Genomic DNA, 18,821 nt, shown 5'->3' with positions numbered 1-18,821 from the left:
ATCACTAAAGCTGTGCGGACTGCCCGAATAAATCCAGGAATATAAACCTTGGACCTAGCGTCCGACTCTTTAGTACGGAGAGGTTCCTGGTCCGAAAGATCCAGAATCTCCCCATCATCAGAAGTCACGTCGTCATCCTCATAAGGAGCGGACAGAGACGCCACCGACCGCTTATGCGGCCTCAAAACAGACTCCCCTTGTAACAAACACTCCTGAGAGACTTGGGGAGAGGAAATAGGGAGACTGTGTGGTACCATCAATTGTCTCGGGAAACCCTGCATGGGTGACGACACCACCGACTGCTGGGACAAACCCATCTGTGAGAACGCAGGCTGCGGAGCTAACTGGCCCACGAGGGTTGTAAGCGCTTTGGCGAAACAAGCCCAGGGCGGCTCCTGTACCGGGGCCGTGACAGTAATTGGCCGCGCCAATAACACTGCCGACATAGCCCCTCCGCACTACCTTCCCCCTCCGCTATAGGTACCTTGCACGTAGTACACAAAAGCTGGAGAGGAAAGTCACTCTCAGACATGATGGTAAGTATGTGACCCCTCTCACTGATACTCGTAGTATAGTGTGAGACCAACCTGCAATCACCGCACCGCAAGGGCTTTAGCAGAAAAAGATCAGGGACAGTGAAAAGGCTGACAGCAGAAAATGAAAGTACAGGCAGCAGCGCTAGCAGAAGTCACATACAGTGCAAAGAAAATCAATTCCTGCACTAACAGCGCTGATAATCAACTACACAGACACAGAGCCTGGTAGGACACAGCGTTGCATACACAAACCTGAACCATACGGAGGAGAGGTATGCCGGGGGACCCAGACCCCGGCATGCCACCGCTTCCAAGCTTCCAGCAGCGTTCACCATGCGCTTGTAAAGATGGCCACCGAGGAGCATAGAGGAGGCCGGCCTGGGCGAGGAGCGCTCCCACAGGGCCAGTCAGCACAGTGCAGAGAGCTGGGTGCAGCGGGGGAGGCGCGCTCCCCTGGCATGCAATTAACCCCTGGGACGCCGCGGCGCTACCGCTCAGATGCGGTCCGCTGTCCCAGGGGGGTAGTGGAAGCGCAGGTTAGGTACCTGGCTCCACGCTGCAGCCAGTCCCCAGGGAGCCCCCTGCCTAGGGACTCTGGACCATGTTTCAGCAGGGTCCCACCGCGGGACCCCGCTGCTTACCTGCTGCCCCCTTGGATCCGGCCATGGTCCCAAACATCTGGGGTCACCGCTAGCTGTGACCCCAGATGCTTACCAGCATCCCCGGATCGGTACCGGCGGGGGTGTAGGGTAGACAGCATGGACGTCAGCACTGACGGTCCATGCTGTACTTCCAGATGAAGAAACTTCAGGGGCTATTCTTAGCCCCCCTCTAACAGGTGCATCCGACTCCAGCCGGGCACCAAACGAAACTGAGATGCCTTGGCTCGGGGGCGGGGTATAGTAGGGGGACCCTAGTGCATCCTGGGAGGCTGAAAACTTAACTCAATGGTGCCCGATGCCTGACGTCATCACGTATACCCCAAGGTATCCTGTGGATACCCTATAGACCCTGATGTAGAAATTTGACATTTTTTGTCATGCTGCAACCCTGTTGCATGAGCACTGTGTATCACTGAGGGCTAAAATTTTACATATGAAAGTTACTTTATGGAGTCTATCATCCTGCCACATTTCATGAAAATCTGAGACAGTCGGGTTGGAAGCTGTGATGATTAGGCATGAAATGACACCTGGTTTTAATCAGTCACAGAAATGTAATTCATGTGTCCCTTATTAAAGGGATGATCTGACAATCCTAGTCATCGCTCAAAATAGGTTTCAGCCATGGAGAAGTGGACCTCTTCATACTATTTAATATAAATGGGCTCTTCCTTCCAGTGCAGCACGTTAGTGATTGATACTTGGCTTAATTTTGAAGACCTCCTCCCATAAATTATTAATTGGGGTTCAGCAGTGTGTGGCATACCATGAATGGTGGGTGCCCTGCGGTGTTCGCGGCATACCATGAATGGGGTGGTCCCCTACAGTGTGCGGCATACCATGAATGGGGGTCCCCTGCAGTGTTCACAGCATACCAAGAATGGGAGTCCCCTGCAGTGTTCACAGCATACCATGAATGGGGGTCCCCTGCAGTGTTCACAGCATACCATGAATGGGGGTCCCCTGCAGTGTTCACAGCATACCATGAATGGGGGTCCCCTGCAGTGTTCACAGCATATCATGAATGGGGGTCCCCTGCATTGTTCACGGCATACCATGAATGGGGGTCCCCTGCATTGTTCATGGCATACCATGAATGGGGGGACCCTGCAGTGTACGGCATACCATGAATGGGGGGACCCTGCAGTGTGGCATACTGAATTGGGCCGCAGAGACTTGCATATGGCAGGATCTGATGGCATGTGGGAAGTCAGGGCGCATTGAAAGAGTACAGTGCATCCGGAAAGTATTTACAGCGCTTCACTTTTTCCACATTTTATTATGTTACAGCCTTATTCCAAAATGGAATAAATTCATTTTTGTCCTCAAAAATTCTACACACAACCCCCCATTTTGGAAAAAGTTTGAGATTTTTGCAAATTTAGTTTATAAAAAATAAAATAAATAATCACATGTACATAAGTATTCACAACCTTTGCTCAATACTTTGTTGATGCACCTTTGGCAGCAATTACAGCCTCAAGTCTTTTTGAATATGATGCCACAAGCCTGGTAAACCTATCTTTGGGCAGTTTCGCCCATTCCTCTTTGCAGCACCTCTCAAGCTCCATCAGGTTGGATGGGAAGCGTCGGTGCACAGCCATTTTCAGATCTCTCCAGAGATGTTCAATTGGATTCAAGTCTGGGCCACTCAAGGACATTCACAGAGTTGTCCTGAAGCCACTCCTTTGATATCTTGGTTGTGTGCTTAGGGTCGTTGTCCTGCTGAAAGATGAACCGTCGTCCCAGTCTGAGGTCAAGAGCACTCTGGAGCAGGTTTTCATCCAGGATGTTTCCGTACATTGCTGCATCAAGTTTCCCTCTATCCTGACTAATCTCCCAGTTCCTGCCGCTGAAAAACATCCCCACAGCATGATGCTGCCACCACCATGCTTCACTGTAGGGATGGTATTGGCATGGTGATGAGCGGTGCCTGGTTTCCGCCAGACATAACGCCTGGCATTCACGCCAAACAGTTCAATGTTTGTCTCATCAGACCAGAGAATTTTGTTTCTCATGGTCAGATAGTCCTTCAGGTGCATTTTGGCAAACTCCAGGTGGGCTGCCAAGTGCTATTTACCAAGGAGTGGCTTCCATCTGGCCACCCTACCATACAGGCCTGATTGGTGGATTGCTGCAGAGATGGCTTTCCTTCTGGAAGGTTCTCCTCTCTCCACAGAGTAATGCTGTAAGCTCTGACAAAGTGACCATCGGGTTCTTGGTCACCTCCCTGACTAGGGCCCTTTCCCACGATCGTTCAGTTTAGATGGCCGGCCAACTCTAGAAAGAGTCCTGGTGGTTCGGAACGTCTACCATTTACAGATGATGGAGGCCACTTGGGACCTTCAAAGCAGCAGATATTTTTCTGTACCCATCCCCAGATTTGTGCCTCGAGACAATCCTGTCTCGGAGGTCTACAGACAATTCCTTGGACTTCATGCTTGTTTGTGCTCTGACATGCACTGTCAAGTGTGGGACCTTGTATAGACAGGTGTATGCCTTTCAAAATCATGTCCAATCAACTGAATTTACCACAGGTGGACTCCAATTAAGCTGTAGGAACATCTCAAGGATGATCAGTGGAAACCAGATGCACCTGAGCTCAATTTTGAGCTTCATGGCACTATGTACATGTGATTTCTAGTTTTTTTTAAATTAAATTTGCAAAAATCTCAAAAAAACGTTTTACCCGTGGTCATTATGGGGTATTGCGTGTAGAATTTTGAGGACAAAAATTAATTGAATCCATTTTGGAATAAGGCTGTAACATAACAAAATGTGGATAAAGTGAAGCGCTGTGAATACTTTCCGGATGCATTGTATGTGTAGTGGTGTGTGGAGGTTTTCCTATATTTTCGTATGGGACAATGGTCTGGCTCCTAGAGTTTAGAAAAATTTGTAGAGCCCTGGTGTAAGGTAAGTGGTAGTCTGTGTCACAAAAATATGAGATATGGTAAGAACTTACCCTTGTTATCTCTATTTCTACGAAGTCCATAGGGTTCCACAGGATACCTTGGGTATAGGTGTGACGTCAGTCGCAGGGCACCAAAGAGTTAAGCTTTCAGCCTCCCAGGATGCACTAGGTCCCCCTCCTATACCCCGCCCCCGGGCCAAGGCACCTCAGTTAGTTACCAAGCCATAGGCCGGAGGAGGAGAAGGAAGAGAGAGAACAAAGATCTGGACACATACAAGAATCACATTCTCACCAGAGGGAGACGGAAAACCGGTGACCAGAGCAAAGCCCATCTGCAGCACAGGTGCGACAGGGCGGGAGTCCTGTGGAACCCTATGGACTTCGTAGAAATAGAGATAACAAGGGTAAGTTCTTACCATATCTCATATTTTCTACTTCAGGGTCCATAGGGTATCCACAGGATACCTTGGGGATGTCCCAAAGCAGTATCCTTTAAGGGTGGGGACGCTCCTGTGCAGAAAGGAGAATCCGCCGCCCGAAGGAAGCATCCTGAGAGGCGAAGGTGTCAAACCTGTAATACCTCACGAAGGTATGGACAGAAGACCACGTAGCAGCCTTGCAGATCTGAACTGCCGAGGCACCACGTCGAGCTGCCCACGAAGGACCCACAGACCTAGTGGAATGAGCCTTCAGAGAAGGAGGGACCGGTAGGCCTTCATGAAGATAAGCTTCAGAAATAGCCATACGGATCCAGGCTGCCAAAGTTTGCTTTGAAGCAGGCCAACCCTTTTTACGGAAGCCAAAGAGGACAAACAAAGCGTCCGACTTCCTAAACGAAGAAGTGCGGTCAACATAAGTCCTTAAGGCCCGCACAACATCCAAAGAGGCCTCACCCACGGAAAGACCCGGTGAGTTAAAGGCCGGAACAACTATTTCCTCGTTAATATGAAACTGGGAAATAACTTTGGGAAGAAACTCGGGCCGAGTGCGGAGCACTGCCCTGTTCCCATAAAAAACCAAGAAAGGGGGTCTACAAGAAAGAGCCCCTAACTCAGAAACACGTCTGGCCGAAGCAATGGCCAGAAGGAAAACAGTCTTAGCTGTTAGCCATTTAAGATCCACTGAGCCCAGTGGTTCAAACGGCGGTCCTTGGAGAGCCCTCAGGACCACAGCCAAATCCCAAGGCGCCACAGGTGGAACAAAGGGCGGCTGAATGCGGAGAACACCCTGCATAAAGGTGCGCACATCCGGGATTGTAGCAATCCTACGGTGAAACCAGACAGATAGGGCCGAAACCTGTACCTTCAAAGAAGCAAGGCGAAGCCCATGATCTAGTCCCGCTTGCAGGAAGGCGAGAATCCGAGACAGACGAAACTCCCGCGGTGCATAACCTCTCGGTCGACACCACTGGAAGAACGTATGCCACACGCGATGGTATATCCTCGCGGAAGACGGTTTCCGAGCTCGTAACATGGTACGCACCACAGAGCTGGAAAACCCCCGGGACCTCAGCATGGCCGTCTCAACAGCCACGCCGTCAAAGACAGCCGAGTCAGGTCCGGGTGAAGGCAAGGACCCTGAGACAGAAGGTCCGGTCGTAGCGGCAACCGCAGAGGAATGTCCACGGACAGACCCTGAAGGTCTGAGAACCAGTGCCGTCTGGGCCACGCGGGAGCTATCAACAGGAGCGTCCCTCCTTCCTGTTTGAATTTCCGGATTACCCGTGGAAGAAGGGAGACCGGAGGGAACAGGTATGCGAACCGGAACGTCCACCGGACGGACAGAGCATCCACCAGAGACGCCCCTTCGTCTCTTGTGCGAGACCCGTACACCGGCAACTTGTTGTTGTGCCGGGACGCCATGAGGTCGATTTCTGGAAGACCCCACCTGTCCACCAGTAGTTGAAAAACGTCCGGGTGCAGGGACCATTCCCCCGGATGAACGTCCTGGCGACTTAGAAAGTCCGCCTCCCAATTGAGCACTCCCGGGATGAAGACCGCTGATATGGCCGGAAGATTGCGCTCCGCCCAAACCAGGATCCGAGAGACCTCTACGAGAGCCGCCCGACTGCGAGTTCCTCCTTGCCTGTTTATGTAGGCCACGGTGGTAGCGTTGTCCGACTGGACCTGCACCGGGCGACCCTGGAGAAACCGCTGTGCCTGCTGGAGAGCATTGAAGACCGCACGGAGTTCCAAGATATTTATTGGAAGCTCCGCTTCTGTCGGCGTCCACCTGCCCTGGAACAAGTGTGGACCCGAAACTGCTCCCCAGCCCCGAAGACTGGCGTCCGTTGTCAACAGGACCCAATTTGGAACCCAGAACGGACGTCCCTTGTTGAGGTGGGTCGTCTGTAACCACCACGTAAGGGACAGGCGAACCTCCTGGGTGAGCACAATCGTCTGGGACTTCAGAGACTGAGTCAGCCCGTTCCACTTGGACAGGATCAGGTGCTGCAGAGGTCTGGAGTGAAACTGGGCGTATTCCACCATGTCGAACACCGACACCATGGAGCCCAGTAACCTCATCGCCGAGTGTAAGGACACCCGGCGGCTGTGCAGACAACTGCGCACCCTTGACTGTAAAGCAGAGATCTTGTCCTCCGTCACGAAGATCCTTTGCTGTCCCGAGTCCAATAAGGCTCCAAGATGCAGAATCCTCCGAGACGGGATTAGAGTGGACTTCTGCCAGTTGATTAGCCAGCCGTGCCGTTGCAGCAGTGCAATGGTCAGGTCCAAGTGGCGTAACAGGAGCTCTGGAGATCCTGCCACCAATAACAGGTCGTCCAAATACGGCAACATGCGGACTCCCTGCAGCCGCAGAGAAGCCGCCATGACCGCCATCACCTTGGTGAAAACACGTGGTGCTGTTGCCAGGCCAAAAGGTAACGCCCGAAACTGGAAGTGGTCGCTGCTGATTGCAAACCTGAGGAACTGTTGATGGCGCCAAAGAATAGGGACATGCAGGTAAGCGTCCTGTATGTCCAATGACACCAAGTAGTCCCCAGGTTCCAGCGCCAGAATGATGGACCGTAGGGTCTCCATCCAAAACTTCGGGACCCGCAAAGACTTGTTGAGTGCTTTGAGGTTGAGAATCGGACGATATGACCCATTGGGTTTCTGTACCAAAAATAGATTTGAATAGAAACCCTGGCCCCTCTGGGAGAATGGAACCGCCACTATAACTCCAGCCTGGAGCATAGTGTGCAATACCTTCCGCAGCTCCGTAGCCTTGTTCCGGTCTGATGGGAGACCCGTGGTGAAGAAGCGAGCCGGGGGTCTGTGCCGGAAGGAGAGGGCGTATCCGTGGGAAACCACCTCCAGAACCCAAGTGTCTGTCGTAGTGGTCGACCAACACTGGGCGAACTGTAGCAGGCGGCCTCCCACCCTGGGATCCCCCAAAGGGAGGCCCGGACCGTCAGGCCGCAGGCTTGCCATCTGGCTTGGGGGCCGGACGTCTGGTACTCCATGCCTGCTTCCGGGGCTTGACCGATTTCTTAGGGCCAGCCTGTCGAGGAAACGACTGTGGTTTGGGCCTGCCCTGGGCCCTAGATGACCGAAAGGACGATGGTCCCGAACCAGAAGGAGCAGCGGCCGACGGGAGACAGGCAGATTTGGCTGCCGCCAGCGTGGCCACAATCTTATCCAGATCCGGACCGAAGAGAACTTCTCCGGTAAACGGCAACGCTTCCAGACCTTTCTTGGAATCTGCGTCCGCCTTCCAGGATCGCAGCCACAAGGTGCGACGAGCAGCTACCGCTGCTGAAGAAATTCTAGACACCAGAGTACTAATGTCTAGAGCCGCCTCGTTGATGTAGGTGGCCGAATCACGGAGATTGCCAATCAACTCCGCCTGATCGGCCGGACAGTCGGATTCAAAAGAAGCCTCTAATGAATCCGCCCAGCGCTCCATCGCTCTGGCAACCCAGCAAATGGCCATAGCCGGCCGTGCTGCCCCCCCAGCAAGGGAATAAGCGGACTTCAGGCAGATTTCTACCTTGCGGTCCGTAGCATCCTTAAGGGAGGACATGGATGGCATCGGCAATGTGGCACTACGGAGAAGACGGGTCACGTGAGAATCCACCTGTGGAGGGGATTCCCACTTCGCAAAATAATTATCCGCGAACGGATAAGCCACCGCCAGGCGTCTCTGCGGCTGGTATCTTTTGCCAGGTTGTTTCCACGCCTCCTCTAAATGGTCCACCAACTGACCCGAAAGAGGAAAGACTGTGGCATCGCCCTTCACATCTTTGAAAAAGGCATACTTAGATTTAGCCGCTGGGGGAACTTCGTCCTCAATCACCAAGGCTGTGCGGACCGCCCGAATAAGTCCAGGAATATATACTTTGGACTTAGCATCAGCGTCCTTAGTATGGAGAGGTTCCTGATCGTAAGGATCTAGAATCTCCCCATCATCAGACGTCCCTTCGTCATCCTCATAAGGAGCGGACAGAGACGCCACCGGCCTTTTATGAGACCGCATCACAGACTCCCCTTGCAACACATCCGACAAGTGCTGTACAGAACTCGTCAGGGAGTTAACCCACGCTGGCTCCTGAGAACCCGGGAGCGGGGAAATAGGGAGACTGTGGGGTACCACCAATTGTCGTGGGAACCCCTGCATGGGTGACGACACCACAGACTGCTGGGACAAACCCATCGGAGTAAACGCGGGCTGCGGAGCTAACTGGCCCACTAAAGCTGTTAACGCCTGAGCGAAACAAGCCCAGGGCGGCTCCTGTACCGGTGCTGTAACCGTAATAGGCCGCGCCATGGACAAACACTGCCGGCAAAGGCCCTCCGCGCTACCCTCCCCCTCCGCTAACGGTACTTTGCACGTGGTACACTGTAGCCGGAGGGGAAAATCACTTTCAGACATGATGGCACCACGTATGTGACCTCTCTCACCAATTAAGTATTAAATAGGCGAGAGACCACCCTGCAGCACCGCACCGCAAGGGCTTTAGCAGAAAGAACAGGGACAGTAATAAAGCTGACAGTTTAGAGAAGAAAAGATTACAGGCAGCAGCGCTAGCACAGTCACATACAATGCAGAAAAATAACAATTCCTGCACTAACAGCGCTGATCACTCAACTACACAGACACAGGGCCTGGTAGGACACAGCGCTGCATACACAGACCTGACCACAGCGGAGGAGAGGTATGCGGGGGGACCCAGACCACGATGCTTCCGTCCAGCGCTTCCAGCAGCGTTCACCATGCGTTCTGGAGAAGATGGCCGCCGAGGAGCAGAGAGGAGGCTGGCCTGGGGGAGGAGCGCTGCCACAGGACCAGTCGGCAGCATGCAGAGAGGGCTGTGTGCAGCGGGGGAGGCGCCGGCTGTGAGACAGGGAAGGCGCGCTCCCCTGGCATGCATTTAACCCCTGGGACGCCGCAGCGCTACCGCTCTGCTGCGGTCCGCTGTCCCAGGGGGTAGTGGAAGCGCAGGTTGGTCGCCTGGCTCCACGCTGCAGCCAGTCCCCAGGGAGCCCCCTGCCTGGGGACTTAGGACCATGTGATCAGCGGGGACCCACCGCGGGACCCCGCTGCTTACCTCTGTCCCCCTTGAATCCGGCCATGGTCCGGAGCATCTGGGGTCACCGCTAGCTGTGACCCCAGACGCCCACCAGCATCCCCGGATCAGTACCGGCGTTCTGGTACCGGCGGGGTGTAGGGAAGACAGCATGGACGTCAGGACTGACTGTCCATGCTGTACATCCAGATGTGCAGCCACAGCTGCATGAAGAATAAGCTTCAGGGGCTCTTCTAGCCCCCACTCCAACAGGTGCACCCGACTCCGGCCGGGCACCAAACTAAACTGAGGTGCCTTGGCCCGGGGGCGGGGTATAGGAGGGGGACCTAGTGCATCCTGGGAGGCTGAAAGCTTAACTCTTTGGTGCCCTGCGACTGACGTCACACCTATACCCAAGGTATCCTGTGGATACCCTATGGACCCTGAAGTAGAAAATGTAGGTTTGTGTCCTATGGGGACACTGGGTATAGTGTGTAGTGACAGGAGCTTGCCAGAAAATATTAAAGCCCCCTAATGACTGCTGCCTCCTCTTCACACCCCCAACCTCTGCAATGCTCTTCCACCCGCAAACAAAACATTCTGATTCTGTGCAATAGTTGGATTTCTATGGGAGTGTGCCTCCTATACACCCGGAAACTCAACTGAGTTTGAAAAACTGCTGTAAATAAGGCTCTTATAGTGTGTGAACTAATGAATCTTGTGTATTGTAAGGGTAAAGCTGGCCATACACTGTACGATGGCACCATGCAATGCGACGGGGGATCCGACGTCCGACATATCGGGCAGTACCCACACACAGTGCGATCGGGTGGCTGACCACCCGATATGCTGACTCCCCTCTCCCCCACCCGTATAGCGCTGCACGGGATCGCACATCGCATCCCGATCAGATCAGGGGGTATGATGTACGACCCCATGGGTGCGCGCTCATTCCGACATCATGCAATATAGCAGCCAAATCGTACCAATCCGTTGCATCGGCTGCTTCATCACACGTGTATGGCCCGCTTTAGACAAGATAAAAGCCAAAACAAACATACACGTTATAATTATGGATATTAAAAGTCATACGCATACTTATCCTGTACATTTTTTAATTGTAAACATCAGGTGCCCCCACCACACCACACTTTCAAAGAACCCCACGTATACATGATAGCATGCTGCAATCCCCAGTTCCCCATTATTCTTAATAAGTAACTGTTAATATGTATTCTTACCGTAATCTGTAAGAGTTTAGGTTTCCTCCTCTTCTGTTTCACCAGGGTTACTCCAGGAATATTATGATCCGGCTCTTCCACAGAGACTTTTATTGTAGTCCCACTTGTGCTTTCATTATTTGTAGGTCCAGTCTCTTCCAATTTTTTCAGTGTCCACATTTTTTCTGGCTCTTCAGAGCTGAGTTTATCAAACCCAAAAAGTGACTTCCGGCCTGCTTTTGGGACAAGATTTGGGGTAGAAGTATCCGATGAATCATTATTTCTGGTGGGACTGTATAGAAGTGAGCTTCCATTCATTGACATTTCTAATCGGCTATAGGAACGTCGCACTTTCTGGGACATCACTTTTTCTCTGTCATCGAAGGTAGGCGACTGAGGGACATTCAGCGGAATAGGCGACAGGATGTCTATTTTAGAGGGTGAGGAATGGTTGGTTCCTCCTTTAGTGATAACCTGGGACTTCTCATGTGCTATATTCTCTTTTTCTGAGTTTAGTGAAACCTGAAGAGACAATTGAGATGAAAAGGCTGTTAATAACCTAAACATCGCTAAATATTGTAGTTATATACAAGTGTTCAAATTAGTCTCTGTAGAGATTATAGGGATGTTAAGACATTGTAGTGAGGAAGCTGTTGTCCAAATGATAAATGTATATATTAACTTTTTTTGTAAATATGTAATTGAGGGAAGAATCTGTCCTTTTGTCAGGTTTTCCATTAGCATGTTACTCAGGAAACCTTAGTAGGGGTCTGGTAAATTTGAATTAAAATGTACATCCCTTATGGTAGCCTTTACGCAGGAAAAAGAAATTACCTGGACAGGATGGGTCAACATAGCCTTTTGTCTATGCTCATATATAGATTATGGATATGAAGCTGGCACTAAACACAGCAGAGGCAAGCACTTAGCAGTCTGGTCACCAGGTGTGACTGCACATAAACAGAGATCAAAGACCTCACCATATTTTATCTGTTTTGGATGTAAATTTATATAGTAGCTGGGTGCTTCCAAAATCATAAAACTATATATGAATGCTATACGCAGGTCTGCTGTGTAGTCTTCATTCTAGCACCTGTCCCAACCCGTGCAGTTCCTCTTTCCTGTCTGGAGTGTCTCTCTGCTCTGGAGCTTCTGGCACACCGACTGCTGAATCTCAGCAGTTTGTTGCATCAGCTGAGTGTGCTAGAAGCACCAGAGCAACACCCCAGGTAGGATAGAGGAACTGCATGAGTTGTGACAGGTGCAGGGTGCTAAAATACTATATGTGAGGGAAGAGCACCTAGGATGTATGGTTTGGGAGAAATGTGGTATCTAACCAATCACAACACACTTGTGTTTACAATCAAATTATATCTTACATCAGGGGTAACCAATCTCGGTCCTTGAGAGCTACTAACAGTTCAAGCTTTCCAGACCACCTAGCTGATGCACAGGTGTATTCATTACTCAAACACATTTGAAAATATCCACAGGTGGAGCTAATTATTTCACTTGTGATACTGTGAGGAGATCTGGAAAACAAGCACTGTTGGTAGCTCTCGATGACCAAGATTGGCTACCCTTGTCTTACAAAATTAATGTAAACATACCATAGCATGCACTTATGAAAAGGGGGTGTGGCCGACCAGGGAAGGGGCACACACCCAATTTGTCACACATGGTGGCATGCCTAGCACTTATGGAGGTGTTGGGATCCCCCAATCTCTCCTCTCACTATGAATGCGTACGGCATCTATTCGCCTGGTGGCGTTCGATAACTGCAACTTTTCCCACTCGCGGGACACTGCAGCCCGCAGGTGGGGAAGGCACAGGGCAGTCTGCTTCAGCCGGGTGCTGAAGCAGGGAGGGAGCATTTTGCCACTTTAAAAATCGAGCAGGGCGCGGAGCCCCGCTAAAAGAGCCTAGCGGATACCTGATCGGCCACTGTTTTGGCAGAGCGTGCACTTAGCTTTACACTTCAATTATAACCGGCGTTCTGTTATTAACGCTGCTTCATACAAGTTGTATTGTTTGTTTAGACCTCCTTTAATAATACCCAGTAATCAGTGTTCTCCCCAGACATTTTTTCCAGCTGGGCGGCATCAAGTAGCAGCCGGGTGGGGGCCTTTGCAATAAATAAAATATTTGAAACCCTGACCTTATAAAGATTTAAACTTAAAATAACATTTTATATATTAATTCTCTTCTTATTAGCGGCCCAGTCGTCCGATTATGAAAAAGCTGCAAAGTCTGTAAGATCTGTTCCTTTTTATACAGCTCCCAGATACTGTCCCCACTTGCAGGCTCCCAAAGTTCCGGGTGGTAGGCTGTTTCGTGCCGGGTGGTGCACTTGCAAAAAACAGCCTGGGGAGAACACTGATTGTTATCATTATCCAAAAAATAAAAAACACACAATATCAAACATGACAACGTCCAAATAACATTTGTGTAGTTTAACTTACTCTTGAACTTCTTCGAGGAACTGCTGTAAAATCTGAAACCTAAAATTGAAAAAAATATACAATTAAAACAGACTCAAAGGGACGATCTCATAAGGTGCGAGATGCTGTTGCAACAGTGTAGAAAACGCCGGCAATGGAACCGCAACTCGCCTCCCTCACAACCTGATCTCACCCCATACTCACAGGTTTTTTGCGCACAGCCCTGTGGGGCTAAGAATAATAAATCAGAGAGTATGGAGGTACCGTAAGTGCGGAAAATAGCTGCCTTTACTCAAATAACTGGGCTCATTTCTGTGAGGTTTGTATGGTTAACTAAAGTGCTTAGGGCTTATATTAAATCTCTGGATCTTACACACATGTTCCTCCATCCTTGAAACACCATTAAATGGGTATTTGACAGTTTGAATTACATAAAGTAAAAAAAAGTAAAATAGATTACAAGAGGACAACCAGACCCTTGTAGATTGTATAGATTGTAAAGGACAACCAGACCCTTCTTACTGCCAGCAGCGAATTATTCAATGCAAACTATAATGGAGGCGAGACCTCACAATGTTTTATTATTTACACTAAAAGTGTTCAGCTGGCGTCAAACAGCGCACGGCAGCCACAGTGCGAGTGTCTGTGAGAGCACAGTCATCATCTCTGTGACCTGTCTATGCATAGCAATGGTGCACATGTTTTTTGATGTTTAGAAGATACTTATTACTTAAACAAGTTAAAAGACAACAAAGCTGGATTAGCCATACAAGCAAAGTAAGAGAAGTGCAAAGTATGTGTACCCACCGCTTAGTAGAGTGTAAAACAGCAATACGAGACCAGCAGTTACGTAAATACATGTAATGGAGCAAGCGTAGTTTTACATTTCCAAGGTCAGTCCATCTAACAGGGGCCAGATAAGAAAAGGCACATAGCTCGCGCGCAGCTTGGCGTCAGTAGAAATAAAATAAATTACACTTACATGGCCATTGTACGTGTACTACACTGATCTATGTGCATGTAATTGTCACTCTCTGGTCTAGTACTGCCAATGTTATTTCATTCGTCAGGAACTACAGGAGGGTTGGCAAACGTGGAGTATCTGGATAACAAGGTCTCTAAGCATTAACCATAGTTACCAAGTAAAATTGGATTATTAGGGCTCATATACACAATCCTAGAAACCATCGTAGTGAAAAGTAGACAAAACCATGTACCTTTTTACTAATTTTATCAGAAGGACATTCAAAGCTTTAATGCAACAATGTAGTAAAGTACATAATGCTTCTTTACACTGAAAGCAATCTTCACATTGACGAAAACAAACAACAGAAAGCAAGCCTGCAAAAGGCCATTCCCTTACATTATTCCTCAGACTATCTGCCTCAGTGTGTTCAGTAGACTAAGAGCCCACGTTAAATACTTACAATAAACCCAAGACCTTGAGGAGGAGAGGGAAGGTTACTTACAATAGGTGCTTGGATTTGGTCATATATACATAGGAAAGATACTATATTTGCACTCACAGATTAGCAAGATTATGGTTTAATGCTGCTAAACAAGCAAGCCTTGTTCCATCCCTGAACCATAGAGATAAGCATGAAGCACATTTAAAGAGGGTCACAAGATAATTGGTAGCAGAGTGTTTGTAGTCTATATTTTACATGACACAGGTTTCTTCAAACCTTATATCAGCAATATTAGTCACACACTCTGAAGAACTTACATTAGGGGTACACTGGGGTGCAGCAGCGGTGACGGTGTTGGGCTGAGTTGTAGCAGTGGAAATGGTAGGTTGAGATTCAGCAGAGACAAGTGCAGCCTGCAAAAAATAAAATATTCGTTTTCTGAACAACATTATTTCTTTCACACTGATGAAAAATTGCCCAAGTCTCCATTTGACATGTATAGAATCAAGATGTTGAGTGCCGTAAAGGCTGGTATAGGATTGCTTGTAACCGGCCCAAAACACCCAGCCACTTACAGTGGTGGCAGACATTTTTGCTGGACTGATCAAATAGTCACGAGAATTCTGCATATCAATGTACCTCATAAATATTAGGTGTCTTTCTAGCAAAATGGAAGGTCGCATACTGTCCCAGCATATAACACCGACTATTTCACCATTTGTAAACAGGTTCCCTCTAATCAGATTACATCCTTTACTACACTCAACACACCCTGTACTTTACAAAGTTCTGACACCGATATCTAAAGCAGATTTTAGCATATACATACAACAGAGTTCACAACCCCATTAAGACAGCTACTAAGATAATCTATTCAATACACCAGTGATTCCCAAAGGCACCCTAGTACAGTGTTGGCTAACCTTGACACTCCAGCTGTTGTGGAACTATATATCCCAGCATGCCCTGCCACAGTTTTAGCATGCCCTAATAGCAAAACTGTAGCAGTGCATGCTGGGTTATGTAGTTCCATAACAGCTGGAGTGTCAAGGTTAGCCAACACTGCCCTAGTACATCAGCATTGTTTCCACGGCACCCCTAAGCCAAAAGTTTGTTATTGAGAAATTCAGAAAATAATGTAGCGAAGTAGTATAGTAAATATAAATGTAGTATAGTACAGTGAAGTAAATTGTGCTGACCTGTCATCCTTAGGTTTGGTTATATAGTGGTGGACAGGTTTGTGCCCATATTTACATTACATTGACCATAAAGAATTTGATTTGGTGCTGGACCACCAACCTGAGGCACCCCTGCAAGTGTCCCAAGGGGCCCCAGGGTGCCGCGGCGCACAGTTTGGGAACCACTGCAATATACCCTTATATATGTAAACTAAGGAGTTGATCCAATTAGCTGCGAGTCTTCTCGCGGCATAAATAAGTGTGGCTATAGGAGATCGGCCCACGAGGGAGGCGAGTAGCAATGCCCTTACTGGCATTTCTACTCCATTGCAACGGCAACTCGTCCATAATAGGATGGACCCCCACGTCTCATACATACTGCACAGTCATGGCCAAAAGTTTTCAGAATGACACAAGTATTGGTTTTCACAAAGTGTGCTGCTTCTGTAATTTTAGAACTTTTTGTCAGATGTTACTATTGACTCTTTGCATAAACTTAATGTAATTGCCAATAAAAGCCTTTGACACTTATGAAATGCTTGTAATGTTACTTCGGTATACCATAGTAACATCTGACAAAAGGTCTAAAAACACTGAAGCAGCAAACTTTGTGAAAACCAATACTTGTGTCATTCTCAAAACTTTTGGCCATGGCTGTACATTATGTATATTAAGATAATGCATAATAGGAGTACAATATGTAATGAGCGAATGAATGTATTAAATGTTATACAGACTCAGACTGTTTTTGACATAATGTTATAGAAACTCAGACTAGCGTTAGCTTCCCAAACCCGAACCTTGAGGACCCGTTTGGGAACATCTATGCTAGGCTGTTTCAGCAGGGCGCCGCGCCCTGTCTGATTTTAAAATGACAAAATGCGCTCTGCCCATATTGTGGCTCCCCCTGAAAAAACCTGCACTCAGCCATCCCCATCTGCGGGTGGTAAAGTTGCGATTTAGCATTCACAGGCGGTGAATAGATGCCTTGCGCATCTACTCACAGTGAAGGGAGAGTGTTTGGGGGTAGCCCAGCATCTCTGCAAGTGCTGGGCATGCACCTGAGAGTGATGAACAAGGGATGTGATATGAAGCCACGCCCCCTATTCAGGAGCATCCGCAAACAGAAGTGGCCCTTCTCTTGAACAGCACCCTGCCCACTGTTCACCCGAGGGTGAACATTATTTCCTCCAGATAATGAAAACTAGAATTAACAAGACTGAAAGAGATTTATCACATCCCCTTAAATCTACAGCAAAGGCTTCCCTATAACTCTTCCCATAAATACAGTGTTCCCCCAAATGGGCTGTGGGTTCAGATCCAAACTACTCTTCAGTAGATTACATAAAATGTTGATGTGTACTAGTAGAAGATGCTGACCATATAGATGTGCACCAGGACTGTTGAGATGTGTTGGCAAATTAAACATCTATTAGGTCACTTGGTCCTGAAGGCAAAGTCTGTCCATGTAAGAGCATATGCGTAATACAAAACATTTAGGAACATAACGTGCATTTTACCAAAGCTGTTGAAAGCAGGTGTCTGATACCTAAAGTGCACTAAAACTGGGGTTCTCGTCCTTTTCTTGGAGAGTACCATATAGTGACTATGGGAATAGCTCAAGTACCACATTGCAGAAGATACAAATATTTATAAATATTTGTGACATTCGTTCCCCCTACAACATTGCCTAATCCATAGCTCTCACTGCCCCCTCCACAGAGCTAAATCCTGTCTAAATGCTGCTTCTCTGCCCTCCATCCAATTTAGCTTAAACAAAATAAATTCAGGTTCACATTCTTTCTGAGCTCTGTGGGGCAGCTGTGTGACATGTCTCCTCTAATCGCTCAGTGATTCGGGGAGACTGCTGACAGATTAGCCTCATACATTTAAAATACAAGAGGCTAATCAGTGTGTGCTCGCTATAAGTGTGACCTCTCTGCTCTGTGCAGAGGAGGTAACGTAGATGTCAGTCCCTCCTGTCAGATTGGGAGCAGCCGGCTGGGGTCACAAGGCTGTGTAGGTGGTACTCGAGCGCGTAGCTAGTCTTGCTAATTGTACCTCTGGTTGAGAACCATTGCACTATAAAGAGAAAATCAGATTGGTTGCTATGATTCAGTTCACATTTTGCATCTAATTCAATGTTAGGAAACTAGCTCCACCATTTTTCCTTCATATATATATCCCCTATTTAATACAATACATGCATCTTGTCACTTCGGTATAACGGAAAATAAAATGTTGGGTGTTGTAAGGTAGAGGCGGTGGATGGATATTGTTAGATTTGTATCCTGGAAAAAAAAAAACACAATCAGCAGCTTAGTCATGTAACACACCCCAGGATGTTATATTTACCAGTGTCTTCCTAGGCATTATTTTCTTAGCGGTGATTGATCGTTTAGTGACTTGTACAGGCATCTAAAATGAAAAATACACTATTGGTAACTACATTTAAAAAAAATGTATACATTCTAGTTTACAAAAAAAACAACCTAATATCGTCTGACAGTGAGCTCTCCTATAGATAGAATGAGTGTGTGATCAGGCATCGCTTTTCTCTACTCCTGGGATCTCTCTCACCAGCAGGTTACACCCCATACCCTGTAAAGTCAGACGATAGCTGGGCATGTAGGCTGTATCCCTTATGTAAGCAGAAGTGCCCTTACTCTACATTCTAAACCAGCAGCCTCCATCTGTCCTCCCATCCATCGCCCTATACTTTATGTAAGACGACGGGACTGCAGAGACGGGTTTATAGGCAGACTGGATTTCATTATTCTTACTTAATAAATTATCAAGGGCTGACATAGTGCACATTATTAGATGCAATGGCTATTTATGACACCAACTAACAATTGCTGTTAATTATGCGTTTTAAACTATATTGCAATAAATAATGGTTAATAAATAAGCAAATGAAGAGATGGAAGTGACTGTCAGCTGTGGCTCCAT

At 48.3% G+C, this 18,821-nt stretch overlaps 1 protein-coding gene across 1 annotated transcript in view; it reads right to left on the bottom strand.

Annotated features, from left to right (window-relative positions):
• The window catches only part of CDCA5 (cell division cycle associated 5), a 33,324-nt gene that overhangs the window by 11,019 nt on the left and 3,484 nt on the right, over positions 1-18,821 (bottom strand). Inside the window, exons 3-6 of the mRNA XM_088480009.1 lie at positions 18,225-18,287; positions 15,009-15,104; positions 13,304-13,342; positions 10,863-11,363 (exon numbers count right to left, since the gene is read on the bottom strand). Of these exons, the coding sequence (XP_088336135.1) occupies positions 10,863-11,363; positions 13,304-13,342; positions 15,009-15,104; positions 18,225-18,287 (699 nt within the window). The remainder of the gene's footprint in view (positions 1-10,862; positions 11,364-13,303; positions 13,343-15,008; positions 15,105-18,224; positions 18,288-18,821) is intronic.

Source organism: Taudactylus pleione, unplaced genomic scaffold (assembly GCF_031769625.1).
Source record: "Taudactylus pleione unplaced genomic scaffold, aTauple2 ptg000250l, whole genome shotgun sequence".
NCBI classification, from domain to species: Eukaryota; Metazoa; Chordata; class Amphibia; order Anura; family Myobatrachidae; genus Taudactylus; species Taudactylus pleione.
This window is presented reverse-complemented; position numbering and strand designations above follow the sequence as displayed.